The 15,655-nt window shown below is 37.7% G+C and overlaps 1 protein-coding gene across 1 annotated transcript in view; it reads left to right on the top strand.

The window, feature by feature from the left end:
• TTC6 (tetratricopeptide repeat domain 6) overlaps positions 1 to 15,655 on the top strand; it is a 329,783-nt gene that overhangs the window by 259,846 nt on the left and 54,282 nt on the right. Inside the window, exons 15-17 of the mRNA XM_027847447.1 lie at positions 3,945 to 4,105; positions 7,741 to 7,875; positions 9,888 to 10,037. Of these exons, the coding sequence (XP_027703248.1) occupies positions 3,945 to 4,105; positions 7,741 to 7,875; positions 9,888 to 10,037 (446 nt within the window). The remainder of the gene's footprint in view (positions 1 to 3,944; positions 4,106 to 7,740; positions 7,876 to 9,887; positions 10,038 to 15,655) is intronic.

Genomic DNA, 15,655 nt, shown 5'->3' with positions numbered 1-15,655 from the left:
ATAATGTAGTTCTGAATCACCATCATAAACCCATTTGTTTCCACAAATAAGTCCACGTGATTCAGGCATTGGTTCTATTCTGCTTGGTTGTCATATTGTTGGCCAAGTTTACATGGACCTAGCCCCTAGAGGATCTTTTGATTCTATTCTTGGATCTTAGCAATTTCATAAACTTCATCCAGAGGCAAATAATTTTCATTTAATATTCTACAAATCTAGTTATATGAATTTTTATTGGCCTTTATGTTGCTATTTGAATTGATATTAGACATTATGATTGTTCTATGAAGAAAGTACTTCCCAAAGTCTTTCTTAGGTTTGTGACCTATAGATCATGTTCTCTAAGAATGTCTATCAATCCTCTTCCTCTGTTTTAGCAGGGAAGTGTTCAACTTTCTATAGCTGCCTAAGGTGATGGTCCCTGTGTTTCATTAACATTGTATAGGTCTTTGTTGGGATAATTTCCAAATTTGTTGGTCCATTTTACAGATCTAAAGGTATGTATTTTACATAGGTGTTAATTGTTTTGAACTTGTTCTTTCCAGTCAGCATTGATAACAGAAAACCAATAAGTATCTTGATATATTCTGTCACAGATTTCCCTTGATACTCTTAACCCAGCCTATTTCTTAATTGTGCTTAATGTTTTCTACCATCTCTTACTAGCTGTACGACTCTGGGCAAGTCACTTAACCCTTATTTGCCTCAGTTCTTCATCTGTAAAATAGGGTCACACTGCAGAAGGAAATGGCAAACCACTCTAGTATCTTTGCAAGAAAACCTAATGGGCAAGTCCATGGGGTGACAAAGAAAGGGTCAGCTGGGTGGCACAGTGGATAAGAGTGTTGGGCCTGAAGTCAGGAAGACTCATCTTGCTGAGTTCAAATCTGGCCTCAGACACTTTCTAGTTGTGTGACCTTGGGCAAGTCACTTAACTCTGTTTGCCTCAGTTTCCTCATCTGTGAAATGAGCTAGAGAAGGAAAGGGCAAACCACTCTAGTATCTTTGCCAAGAAAACCCCAAAAATGGGATCATGAAAAGTCAGACATGACTAAAACGACTGAACAACAACTGTTTACTCATATTTTCAACCTCACTTCTTGGATTAGGATTTTGTATTAGGTCACTCTTCTCAACATCCTAGGACGGTTTGGGCAGGACTTGTTTAATTCTGCCCCCTCTGTATTCTGGACACTACTACTATTGCTGATCTACACAGAATGGTTGGCATTAAGCCCACCCTCTTCCTCAATCCTTGCTTTTCATCTCTGCCTTGTTGTAGCCCACTGTGGGCTCTGACCTTGAAGGGTATCTGTCTTCTTTTCCTCAAAGGATCATTCCATTCTTGCTGTGGCTCTGACAGGGATGTTGAAGTTTATGGTATTCTCAACAGCCCCCCTGGCAATGGTGCCCAGACACTTGTCTCCTGCTATGACTATCAGTGCCAGGACACGATTCTCTGAGTAGCCTATAGTGGCCCGAGTAGCCTATAGTGGCCCAAGTAGCCTCTATTTCTCTTCAGATAGGCCAGGACTGAGATATGAGTTCAGGTCCTGATTACTAGAGATTGTGTTGACTTGTTTCTAGTTGTAGAGGCTCACAGCTTCACTATTACTAAAGAGATATCATTGTCCTTATTAGGGAAATGCTTTCTAGTCCCAGTTCCCTAGCAGTTGGGAACCAAAGTGGCTTACAGGTGCCCTGAAGAGGTCAAACTCAGATTCTATTAACAGAGAGAAGCTCAGTTCTAAGAGATAAGTGGTGATATGCGGCCGCAAGATCAAACAATTGACCTCCACCATCTGCAAGAGACCAGCAGGGAGCAGGCTCTAGAGAAACAGCATAAGACATTACCAGAAGATAGTGGAAGTCTTGCAGCATGGGAGGTATGAATTACTTCTGCATGCATATATCATGGCTGTGCATATTCCCTATATCTGTGACCTTTCACAAATAAGTCTTGGTCACAAAGAAGCCACAATTGTCGCCTCCTATGTAAGACATTTCCTGATTGCCCCCAAACTGAGAGGGCCTCCCAAATCACTTTGTGTTTACTTTCTATAAAGTTTGTATTTACTTATTTGTCTATGTGGTGTTTTCCCCAATAGAATATAAGTCATATGAGTAACTTCCAAATGTGTGTCTCTCTATTCCTGCTATAGAACTATGTCTATTCTTCCCACTGATGATGGGTGTGTTTGCAAGGGAGTAAGATTTATGGGGGAAATGTTCATTATTAATTTTCTCATTGCTTTGAACTAATTGCATCTCAAATTAAACATCATAAGAGAAAACTCGTGTCTTCCCTCCCAAAGCCCACCTCTCTCTCCCCTATTTCTATTGAGATTACTACTCTTCTTCCAGTCTCTCAGTTCTGCAACCTAGGAGTTATCCTTGATGCTTCTCTGTCACTCCACACCTCTGTCTCCAATCACTTGACAAGTCTTCTCAGTCGTATCTCCACAATATCCCTCACATCATCCCTTTCCCTCCACACATAACACCATGGACCACATTGTTTAGGCTTTCATTACCTTTTGCCTGGGTCATTTCATGAGCTTACTAACTGGGCTCCTTAATACAAATGGCTTCCCTCTCCAATCTATCCCCTCCAGCATTGCAAAACTGATATTCCGAAAGCACAGTTCAGATGACATCATTCTCCTGTTCAACAAGCCGCAGGACCCCTAGCTGCCTCTTGGATAAAATCTGAACTCCTTAGTTTGAGATTTAAAGTCATTTATACTCTGGCTCCAGGCCACTTTTCCACGCTTATTATACATTACTCCCCTTCATGCACTCTTATGTTCTAGCCAAATTGACCTGCTTACTGTTCCTCACATAATGACATTCCACTTCCCATCTATATGCCTTCACATAAGCTATAGCCCACGCCTAGAATACACTTGCTCCAGACCTTCATCTCTTAGAATCTCTGATTTCTTCCAAAGCTTTGAACAAATGCCCTCCCCTACATGAGACCTTTCCTGATCCCCCTATTAATAATGTTCCTCCAAATTACTATGTATATATTTTGTATTTACTCATCTTTCTACATATTGTTTTCCCAAAAAGTATACAAGTTCCTTGAGGACAGGGACTCCTTGGGTTTTTTTTTGTGTGTGTCTTTGTATCTCCAATGTCTCACACATATTAAGTAATAACTCATTGCTAGTGTTTATGAAGTGCTTTAAGGTTTACCAAGTGCTTTGCACATAGTGTCTATTTGATCCTTACAACAAGATAGGTACTATTACTACCCCAATTTTATAATGAAGAAACTGAAGTACATGAGATTAAGTGGCTTGGCCAGGGCCACACAGTGAGTAAGTATCTGAGTCAAGATTCAAGTTCAACTCTTATTGACTCCAAACCTAATATTCTATTCACTGCACCACCTGGTTTGTTGACTGATGGTTTAGTTGTATTCTTTGCCTAACTAGTACAAGTATTAGTGGGGGCTCATGAGTTATAATTTTGAGTGGATTTCAATCCACAAAGTAGCTTAAACTTGGGACTGCTCTTGTGCCAGAACTCACTCTAGGTTCCCTCTCCCTCCAAGGGCCCATCAATCAGTCCTGCTCTTAAGCAAACACAGATTGCTTCAATCTCTGAGTACAGGTAACACAGAAGTCAGCAAATTGATTGTTGGGTGGTGGTTTCTGGTAGCCCCAGTTCCCATTTAGTATAGATGATTTAGTATAGATGATAGAAATCCTTTTTTTTTTTTTGCTAGTATAGCTGGCATTGTTTATTAGTTGTTTAGAGTAAAGAGGTCTTAATATAATACTTATGAATTAGTTGATGTGGTTGTAATATACAATTCTTGAGTTACAAGATTTTCTCAAAACAATCTCTTTCTAAAAACTGAATACCATTCTGATATTACATGAACTAGAAAAAGGTGACGTGAAACATTTACAGAAAATTTTCTTCACTTGTAGGTTCCTTGGAGTTGTCTTCTGTTCAGCAATCATTGGTTTTTTCATTTTGTAATCATCACACAGAAGCTATAAAAATCTTATTTTCAGTCACATTGTGTAAGCCAGAGCCTGCCATGTACATGCTATTAGGAAAAACCCAAATGAAGGCCAAAAAAATACAGGTGAGAAAATTTAACAGTAATTTTTATTAAATGTGTTGATAGAATCGATATGCTGTATTTAACATTGTTGTTTAAATTTATAGTGGAGTTTTCTCTTTCCATATAATGCCTTACTTTATGGGACTTGGAAAACTGCTATAGGAAGTCTTACTAAGATGGTTCATGATGTCATGGAGGTGATTTTGAACTCTTGGAAGTAGAGCACAAGATCTTTTAGAGTTTACCAAACCGAAAAGGTTCTGAATATAAACCCAACAATAGACTATGACCCATCTGAAGGCTACTCTAATTAAATTCAGAGATTCATCATCAGTACATTGGTTTCGGGGGGATTTATTTTTCAATCCCATAATTTATAATAATTACTTACCTTAAAGTGTGGAGGGAATTTGATCCGATCTTGTGAAAGGAATGCTGACAAAAATTACCAATCCCTGAAGTATTGAAGCATGAACCATTTTTAATAGCTCTTGTATCAGGATGGTTTACCAGGATGAGAGCTTATGATAACTAATCTAGTTCAGAGGTAAGCAAACTATGGCCCACTGGCCAAATCTGGTCTGATGGATAATGGTTTTTATATTAATTCTGAACTTGAAGACTGTACAAAAACAGGCAGTGGGATGGATTTGGCCCTTGGGCCATGATTTGCTGACCCCTGATCTAGTTGATAGCAGTTTCATTGGCTTCATAGTTTGGAGAGGGGACAGACTAGAAGTAGGAAGCTCAATTAGGAGGCTCTTATAGTAGGTGGTGAGAACCTGAACTAGAATAGTAGCTTTCTTCTTCTCCCAGTACATTCCTGTCTCACTCCTTAATTTTCTTTTTTAGATATCATCCCTTCATTTTCAACTTACCCTGTGTCCTCTGTCTATATATATTCCCTCCAACTACCCTAATAATGAGAAAAGTCTTATGAGTTACAAATATCATCTTTCCATGTAGGAATGTAAACAGTTCAGCTTCAGTAAGTGCCTTATGATTTCTCTTTCCTGTTTACCTTTTCATGCTTCTCTTGAGTCTTGAAAGTCAAATTTTCTATTCAGCTCTGGTCTTTTCATTAAGAATGCTTGAAAGTCCTCTATTTCACTGAATGTCAATTTTTTTCCTCTGAAGGTTTATACTCAGATTTGCTGGGTAGGTGATTCTTGATTGTAATCCTATCTCCTTGGACCTCCAGAATATTATATTCCAAGCCTTCAGGTCCCTTAATGTAGAAGCTGCTAAATCTTGTGTTATCCTGATTGTGCTTCCATAATACTTGAATTGTTTCTTTCTGGCTGCTTGCAACATTTTCTCCTTGACCTAGGAACTCTGGAATTTGGCTACAATATTCCTAGGAGTTTTTCTTTGGGGGTTTCTTTCAGGAGATGATTGGTAGATTCTTTCAATTTCTATTTTACCCTCTGGTTCTAGAATATCAGGGCAGTTCTCCTTGATAATTTCTTGAAAGATGATGTCTAGGCTCTTTTTTTGATCATGGCTTTCAGGTAGTCCAATAATTTTTAAATGATCTCACTAGGATCTATTTTCCAGGTCAGTTGTTTTTTCAATGAAATATTTCACATTATCTTCCATTTTTTCATTCTTTTGGTTTTCTTGGTTTCTCATAAAGTCACTAGCTTCCATTTGCTCCATTCTAATTTTTAAGGAAGTATTTTCTTCAGTGAGCTTTTGGATTTCCTTTTCTAAGGCATTTTTCTCCTCATTGGTTTTTTGGACCACTTTTGCCATTTGGGTTAGGTTATTTTTTAAGGTGTTATTTTCTTCAGTATTTTTTGGGTCTCCTTTAGCAAGCTGTTGGCTTGTTTTTCATTATTTTCTTGCATCACTCTCATTTCACTTCCCAGTTTTTCCTCCACTTCTCTTACTTGCTTCTCAAAATCCTTTTTGAGCTCTTCCATGGCCTGGGACTGATTCATATTTTTCTTGGAGGCTTTGGATGTAGTTTTGACTTTGTTGTCTTCTTCTGGTTGTATGTTTTGATCTTCTTTGTCACTGAAATAAGATTCTATGGTCTGACTTTTTTTGCATAGTTTGCTCATGTTCCTAGCCAATTACTTGAGTTTTAAACTCTTTGTTAAGGTAGGGGTCTGTTTCCAGTGTGGAAAATGTACTGTCACAAACTTTGGGGGTTTTGTGCAGCTGTTTTCAGAGATACTTCTAGGGACCTATAAATTTTCAGGTCTTCCCAGGTGGTATGATCAAAAATGAGGTGTTTATTCCTTTCTTGGCCTGTGCTCTGGTCTGTGGGTGGCCACAAGCACCCTTTTCTGCCTTAGAACTGTAAGGAGGATTCCCTCTCCACCTCCACTACATGTTCCACCATGCCAGCACTCCTCCTCGCCCCAGGACTGCCACCTAGGACTGCAACCCAGATCCAAGCACAGGCAAAGCAAGAGAATCCTGCCTTTCCTGCAGAGATCCCTGCAATTCAAGAATCCTGCAGAGATCCCTGCAATTCCCCTCTGATCAGCTGCTTGATCCTCCCACCATCTGTGAGCCAAGAGCTCCAGAAGCAGCCACCATCTTGGGGCTGTGCCAGGACTGGGGTTGGACAGAGCTGCTCTCTCACCCAGGTCCAACAGACCTTTCCTACTGACCTTCTAACTTGTCTCTGGTGTTTGTGGGTTAAGAAGTCTGGAAACTGCCACAGCTGCTTGTGATTCAGTCCCCTGAGGCTTACTCTGCGTTTGCTGAGGCTCTGTCTTCGCCCGCAAGGCCCACACTGAACTGTGCTCCTCTCCCCACCCAGCGCAACAGACCTTTCCTGCTGACCTTCTAGGTTGTCTTGGGCTGGAAATTTGTTTTACTCTGTCTTTTTGTGAGTTCTGCTGCTCTAGAATTTGTTTAGAACCATTTTTTACAGGTATTTGGAGGAATTTGGGGGAGAGCTCAAGCTAGTCACTACTTTTACTCTGCCGTCTTAGCTCTGCCTCCAAAGATGGCTTTTTTTTTTTCCAACAATGGGATGAAGTGACTTGTCCAGGGTCACACAGCTAGTAAGTGTCAAGTATCTGAGGCCAGATTTGAACTTAGGTCTTCCTGAATCCAAGGCCAATGCTCTATCCACTGTGCCATCTAGCTGCCCCTACTTTTATTTTTTAAAAGAAAAATAAAAATTGATTAAAAATTAAAGTTATATCAGATTTTTTTCACAAGCACTCTTTTGCTATTAATTAGGCCCATAATATTTTGCCTCCTCAAATCACTAGGGGATATGGCTTGAAATAGAATAAATGTCTTACTTGAATTTCAAGGAAATAATTCTTTAATATTTTCAGGAACTTCTTAAGCTAATACTTCTAAATTTTAATTTTCTAAGAAAATTCACCCAATATATTTGTCATAAGCATACTACAATAGTTTGTATGTTGTTATGGAAAGAATATTAGATGGAAAGTCAGGAAATTTAGTTTTTAGTTCTTGGTCTGACACTGCCCAGGTGAGCGACTAACTATATGGTACTTAACTTCTTACTTAACGTCTTACTTACTTAACTTAACTTACTTAACTTCTTTGGATCTTTTTTTAATGAGAAAGTTAGACTGGATAATCTTTAAGATTCCTTTCGACTCTAAAATTCTGTAATTCTAAGCAAATAATAAAAAGGTTTCACTTTTTTATCATTGTAGAATGCTGTGATAACTTTTAAAAGGGCTTTGGATGCAATAACTGCTACAGACAGGACACCAAAGGGATCATTTCTGTCCGCGGAATGTTACTATCACTTAGGTCTTTGTTACATGGAAGAAGGGAATCTCCAATTGGTATTTTCTGAGATTTTTAAAATATATGCATTTGTTACTTTTAGAAGCTGTTAAGGAACATGGCATCTTTTGGTTATATATAAGAACCCCACTTATAAAGGTTATATCCCCACAAGGTAGTCTAAGACTTCTTCTATGACTTGTCAATATGTAACATCAACAGTGTTATAGCTTCTGTGATAAGCCAAGCTCAAGAAAATTACATAAATATTATTGAGCCAACTCACTTAATCCTGGTTCTAACCTATCTAGATATTATTATTCAGTAATGACACTTGACATTATTCATTGTAATGATTTATTATCATTGTGATGTCATTATTCAATAATGATTCTTCATGTCTATTTCATGACTGGTATCTTAGGTAAAAATATTTAAAATATACTTAACAACAAGTCTAATTCCAGAAAATATTTTTATAAAATAATCCAACTGCATTTTATGAAGCAATCTTTTTCCTGAAACACATGTCTCAGTGTGATGAAAAACATTAGACTAGTGACCAATTAGCTTCTCTGTACTGGCAATTATAGTGGTTGATCAAATTGTGTAGAACTTAGTCATTAACATTAGCAGTTTGACAACAACCATGTGATTCCACAGCTAATACTTGGTGTCCTTTTATTAATGATAAAAGCTATTAGTAGCTTAAAGTTACACCAAGCCTTTTGGGACACTGTATAGACAACCTTGAGCACTATGTATTAAAATTCACACTTCAAATTTGTGACCTTTATCTTACATGTTAAAAATAAAAATAATATACAATTGTATATGTATAATGCAATGGATAATTCCTTCATCCTTAAATAGACACTCATGTACATTTGTAATTTCATGGGCCAATGTCTATGGAATTGGTCAGTATTCTAAACTTACAGCTTAACAGAAGAACCCATCGATATTCTTTATGTTGTGTGTCACATTTTACTATACTCTTGCACTAACTTTTGTATGTTTTGGCCTAAAGGTCACATTAGTACTTAATAGGGCCACATGTTAGTTATTCCAACAAGAAATTCCAAAGAGTCTAAGGATCATTGCTTGGCCTCCTGCCTTTTTTTCTTTGTTTGTTTGTATCTTCTGGATGGTCAGAGCCCAACTTTAATTTAAACACACAGACACACACACACACACACACACACGTTTCCTAAATACCCACTGCCTATTAGGCACTGTGCTAAACACTGGGGATACAAAAATGAAAGACAACTCTTAGTCCCAGTCCTTGAAAAACCTTACATATATTAGGATTATAAGATCTTAGAGCTAGAAATAAATACTTTTGAAGCATAATAATTGAAATTTCATTCCTGATTCTCATTTGATAACCATTAATAGAGATTCAAAAGAGCACCACTGAAAATTAACCTGGCATTCCTTTTTAGTGTGAGCAAAAATTAAAGTTTGTATATTAACAACTATGATAAAGCTGATAAAGTTGTGGGTACAAGTTCCAGCTTTGTCACCTAGTAAACTATGTCAATATGAGCAAGCCATGTAATTTAGTTGATTGATTTTCAAAATCTGTAAAAAATAGTTAATCATACCTGTTCTGCTTCCCTCACAAGGTTATTTCAAGTATAACATAAAATAATATGTGTAGGAAACATTTTTGTAACTGTAAAGTACTATGTAAATAGAAATTAATAATAATGCAACATTATTATTATTATTACCCACACCATTTAAGTGAGGAGTAATTATTTTTCTAAACATGGTAATCATTGTTTAGTATTTATTAGTTCAATTGCTTATTAGTTCAATTAGTTCAATGTTTTACAAAGCAACACATAGTAAATAGGTTTGTAAATAATTATAGAATGCTACTTAATTTATAAATTTTTATTTCTATTTGCTTTACATAATGAGTTTTTAAAAAGCAATAAAAGTATCCATAGGACAAAATTATTGTTTTAAAATTCACATACTATTTTATTGGTTTTTAGAAAGTAATGGCATATGGTTTATTGATCCAAGTTGTTTCTTTTTTATTATGTGACCTTTATAGGCCTTTGACTTTTTTAACAAAGCAGTGAAAGTATACCCTGAATATGCTGAGGCTTTTTATCAACGAGGCCTTTGTAAAGTGAAACTCCAGAAGGATAAATGTGTGCAGGATTTCAATCGGGCAATTACCATCAATCCAAAACATTATCAGGTATTTGAATTTTCACTGTTTGTGATTTCAATACATGTAATGTTGCACTGTGCTAAGCATTGAGGATATTGCCGCCCCCCCAAAAAAAGACAAAAATATAGTCCTGGCCCTCAAGAATCTCACATTTTAATGGAAGAGACAATATGAAAATAACTAGGTACATACAAAATATATACAAAGTAGATTGAGTATAATCTCCTGGGACAAGGAGAGATGAGAGTCCCAGGAAAGACCTCTTGAAGAGAGTTGCGTTTAAGCTGAGACTTGAAAGAAGCCAGGGAAACTAAAGAGAAGAGGTAAGAGGTATGGAGAGAGAACATTCCAGATACAGGGAACAGAGTTCTATTTTTCTTTGTGTTTTCAGAATTTCATTCATAGAGCTTCCCATCCTTCTTGAGCTGACTTCTTTAGAATTTTAGTCCATGGTACATTACTGATTATTTTCAGTATTACTTCCAAACTTATTTTCCTAAGATCTAGGGTATCTGACAATCATGCTCAGCTTTCTTCTCCTACTTTATCACAAATTATAAGAAATATAGTAATCACTTATTCCCAAAGTGGCAGCCTACTGTACTGGATAGAGCTCTCACTTATGAGACTTGGGTTCAAATCACACCTCAGATATTTACTAACTGTGTAATCGTGGGAGATAAATCTCCTGACTGAAGTAGAAATTTTGGAAATGAAAGAAGAGATTTAACCAAAGTGAAAGCAAGAAGACCATGGAATTAATAAATAAAACTATGAGCGTGAGGGGATGGGACAACAAAATAGACAAACTATTAGGCAAGCCAAGAGGCATTTACCAAATGCATACTATGTGCCAGTCATTCTGCTAAGCACTGAAGATGCAAAGGGCAAAAACCATCCCTGTCCTCAAGGAGCCTATAATCCAACAGGAATAAGCAGCATGCAAACAACTATGTACAAACAAGAGATAGATAGATAGATAGATAGATAGATAGATAGATAGATAGATAGATAGATAGATAGATAGATAGAATAAACCAGAGATCATCTCAGAGGGAAGGCACCAAGATTAAAAAGAAACAGGAAAGACCTATGGCCAAAGTAGAATTTTAGCTGATACTTAAGTAAGCCAACGAAGCCAGGGGATAGATGTAAGGAAGGAGAATATTCTTGGCTAACATGAAAGTTAACCAGTGAAAACTAACAGAGCTGGGAGCCGGAGTGTTTTGTAGGATCTTATATTTTGAGAGGACTAAGATATAAACAGCCTGGAAAGAAGGAAGGGATCAAGTTATGAAGAGCCTTAAATATCAGACATATTAAATGCCGAACATAGGACTTTGTCTTTGGTTCTGAAGATAAGAAGGAACTCCTGGAACTAACTGAGAAGAGAGCTGATGTAGTCACACCTACTTGCTAGAAAAATCACCTTGGCACCTAAGTACCAAGAGGGAGAGATTTGAGGAAAGGAGAACAATATTAGTACAGGTGAAAGGCAATAAGGACCTAAACTAGGTGAAGAAAAGGGAACATATGCTAGAGTTTTATTGTCTTCATGCGACTGTTTTCTTTATAAGAATGTTTTTAAGCTACTTCTCTAGTTTGTGAGTTAATTTAGTTAAAACTAGATAATACAACCTGTAAATCCACTTAACCAGGCACATGTACAATGTATTTAAATATGCTAACCATAAAAGAACAGGTGAGGGCACCACTGTTAACTCCTCTCTGTTGTGTTACTCTCATTCTTAGGATATCTCTTGTAATGTTTGTAACGCGAGAGTACCAGTGTTAATCAATATATTAAACATTTGTAAAGTTTAATTTTTTTAGATGATTATCAGAAATAGAAGTTTTAATATTTTCTTTCCATATCCCAGAGCAGGGTATTGCACATTCCTTCCCTACCCTCACCCCCTTTGGAGACCACTGATCTAAATTCCCTAAACTGAAATTCCTTATCACAACTATATCATGTTTCCTGGCCAGGCTTATGATTTACTTTCAAAATATCTCATCTATTTCTCCTTATATCCAGGCAGTGTGGATGATAATATCACTTCTGTTTTCGTCTTGCTGACTTTAACCCAAATGTTCCCCATCATACTTCCCCACTCTGTTTTCTGGACTTCCTCATCCTCCTCCATCCTCCAAATGGAGGAGACAACATGCAAAAAATTGTACATACAAGATACACAGACTGTAAATGGAAGGTAATTTCAGAGGAGAGGAAATAACAGTGTGTGGTGGAGAAAGTAGAGGAGGTAGACCTAGAGGAACATCCTGATGAAATTGGGATTTGAGCTGAGTTTTTGAAGGAAGCCAAGGAAACCAGGAGGGGGAGGTAAAGGAGAGTATTCAAGGCATAGGGGACAGTGATTAAAAAGGCATGGAGTAGGGAGATGGAATATTGTGTGCAAAACAAAATATGAAGGTCAATGCCACTGGATTATATAGTACATGTAGGTGAGTGGTGTTTTGGAAAAACTTGGAAAAAAAAACTTGGAAAGGTAGGAAGGGGCCAGATTGTGAAGGATGACAAATGCCAAATAAAGGATTTTATATTGATCCTGAAGAAAGCCAGGGGAGTTTATTGGGTGGAGGAGAGATTTGGTGATATATGTTATCCTTCACAATTGGTGATATGGTCAGACCTGTACTACATTTAGAAAAATTGTTTTGACAACTGGGTGGAAGATGGGACTGGAACAGAAAGAGTTGTAAGGCAGAGAGATCAACAGGAAATAGTGCAGCTGAGAGTTGATGAGGATCTGCACCAGAATGATGGCTATGTGAGTGAAGAGAAGGGGGCTTACATGATAAATGTAAAGAAGATTGGAAAGTTAGGATTGTGAAGATGGAAATAACAAGACTTGGCAACAGATTTGAATATGTGGGTGGTATGAGAGTGAGGAGTTGAAGGTGATGTCACGATTGCAAGCCTGGATGACTGCAAAGATTGTGGTGGCCTCTACGGTAATAAAGAAGATAAGAAGAAGAGAGAGTTTTGGGGGAAAGATAATGGATTCTGTCTTGGATATGTTGACTCTGAGATGCTTATGGCAACATCCAGTTCAGCTGGTGAAGTGAGAATGGAGCTCAGGAGTAAGTTAGGGCTGAATATATAAGTCTGGGAATCATCTGCATAGAGATAGCATTGAATTTATGGTGAGATCACCAAGTAAGATAGTATAGAGGAAGAAAAGAAGAGGGACCTGGATAAAATCTAGGAGAAAACTTATGGTTAGTAGGTGTAATTAGGAGGATCCAGCAAAGGAGATTGACAAGAGGTCAGATGAGAGACTACAAGGCTTGCACATAGAAAGAGAACCAGTGTCATGAAAATCTAGAGAGAAGACAGCATCCAGGAGAAAAGAAATTTTGACTGCATCAGAGGTTGCAAAAAAAGTCAAAAGGATGGGGAATGAGAAAAGGACATTAGGTTTCAATAAAGAGATCACTATTAACTCTGGAGAGAGCAGTTTCAGTCAAATGTAGAGAACTAAAGTCAGATTGAAAATGGTTTAGAAAAGAATGAGAGGAGAAGAAACAGAGGCATTGATTGTAGGTAGCTTTCTCAAGGAATTTAGCTGAGAAAAAGATGAAATAGTGATTTGGGATCAAGTGAGGGTTTTTTTTAAGGATGGCTAAGACATTTGCTACAAAACTGTTATTTTTCTTCTGAAACCTTTGCCTCTTAAGGACGAAGGTGATAATCCTGAGCAATTATTTCTAGATTCTTTAGGGGAATATCTTTTTTTTTTAACCTTATAAATAACCAGAAGTTATCTGGTACTTGAGAAGTTCTTTTTGAGATCCTAAATACTTGTCCCAGGAGGGCAGCAATTCTATTGTTACTACCAGACTGACAAATAGCTGCCTCACTAGCCCTCAACGGGAAGTCACCCAATACAACTACTTGTTTCTTTCTCCTCTCTTACTGGAATGCTATTTCATCTAATGACACCTGTGGACCCACACCATCATCCCTTAGGGTGCAAGCAGCTGCTTCCTCCCCACTGAAAAGGAAAAACCTTTAAATCAATTTGTATTGATTACTTTGATTTATTTTTAATTTGATTGAAGGTTTAAGTTCTCTTTTTTAGGAAAAGTTAGCCCCAACAGCTAAGCGAAGCCAAAAATTTAGCCTGAAACCAATAGACAGATTGGTAAGACTTTATCATTTAGTAGCAGATAATTTAGAGTAAGATATATGCCTTAGTGGGAACAAAATAATCATACAATTATAAGATTTTTTTTAAAGGCTAAGTTCCCTTTTCAGGCAGCTGGAGCATAGGGTAGAGGGGAGGGAGTGGAGCAGGGGATTGCTAACTTACCAACTACAAGCCACAAGCTCCTCTTTCCCAATCTTAGTTCCCTTTTTCCTAAACTCCCTGAAGTAAATTACAACTACAGCCCCCTTTAAAATAAGCCTTTTAATTGCAAAATGCTACAACTTCAGGAAAGAGATTCCAAAGGCAACCTTACTTTGACAGACAGGTTGATAGACACATACCCTAATCCAACAGAATATCAGATTTAATAGCTGTCTCATCCTAGAAACTCCCCATTATGCCCCTAATGTCCACACTCTAAATGTTGCCAATAGTACAACTTTAGGTTAAGAAAGCCTGGGAGAAATGAACTAGTTAGATGACCTGCCTTGTCCAATTGAATTATGTTCAAAACAAGTATCCTAAGATTGCTGTAATTTTTAACTCCTCTTTTCTGTTTTAAAAATAAGCTCTGTAAATCACTCCTTTGTCTCTGACATCTGAGATGACCTGGTTTTCTTGAGCTTTAGGGGTGCTGAGACCCCAAAATCACAACATTTTGGTCTGCCCGAAAGAATTCGACCCAAGCCTTCTTTCAACCAAAGACAAGGTTTATTAGAACATCCGTCAATTGAGCAGACTCTTAAGGAGTCTGAATGTTAGGAAGCTATTGGCTAGATTATAAGAATCTGAGCACCTTAATGGGGACAAGATGGACCCCCAGAAAGACTGTGTGAGGGATCTAGGAGTGGCCAAGTAGTCTGGGGTGACTGGAGGAGGGGTCTAAGGAAGATCTGAATGGGAATGGCCAGTAAGCTGGGGTGAACAGAACACCAGGGACCTAGAGCTGGAGGCCAAGGGACAGCGGAGCCTAGCTAGGATTAAGGGTGGGAAATGGCCATAGGGAGGTAAGATAATGGAGAGCTAGGCTAGGTTAAGGGTAACAGAAGGAGATTGGGTGTAGCCACAATGAAAGAACAGTTGATGAGATTATAGCCTCAGGCAAAAGCCAGGTGGGGAAAGTCCTGGGTTTTTCCTTTTTGGGGTCTAGCTCCCATCCTCATCAGCTTGATATGCAAATGCTAGCTTTGCAAATTAAATTGATACTTGGAAGTCTTATGCCTCAGATTCTTTTTTCTATTTCAGATAATTAATTTAACACCACACTGTGTCCAGTTAGTTCTCTTTTCTTTAGATGGTGCTTCATATCCAAAGCGTAGCTCCAGGAGTTCCAAATTCATTTTGTTGTTGTTGTTGTTGTTGTTGTTGTTGTTTTAGTTATTGCTATACTGATGCTACTTTTTAAAAGTGCTATGAAAAACAAAATAAAATAAAGAAATAAAAAGGCCATGTATTTTCAAGCTAGCATAT

The sequence above is a fragment of the Vombatus ursinus genome, unplaced genomic scaffold (assembly GCF_900497805.2).
Source record: "Vombatus ursinus unplaced genomic scaffold, bare-nosed wombat genome assembly UNPS02015406.1, whole genome shotgun sequence".
In the NCBI taxonomy this organism is placed as follows: domain Eukaryota; kingdom Metazoa; phylum Chordata; class Mammalia; order Diprotodontia; family Vombatidae; genus Vombatus; species Vombatus ursinus.
The sequence above is the reverse complement of the archived record's forward strand: the minus strand, read 5'-3'. Positions and strand labels throughout refer to the sequence as shown.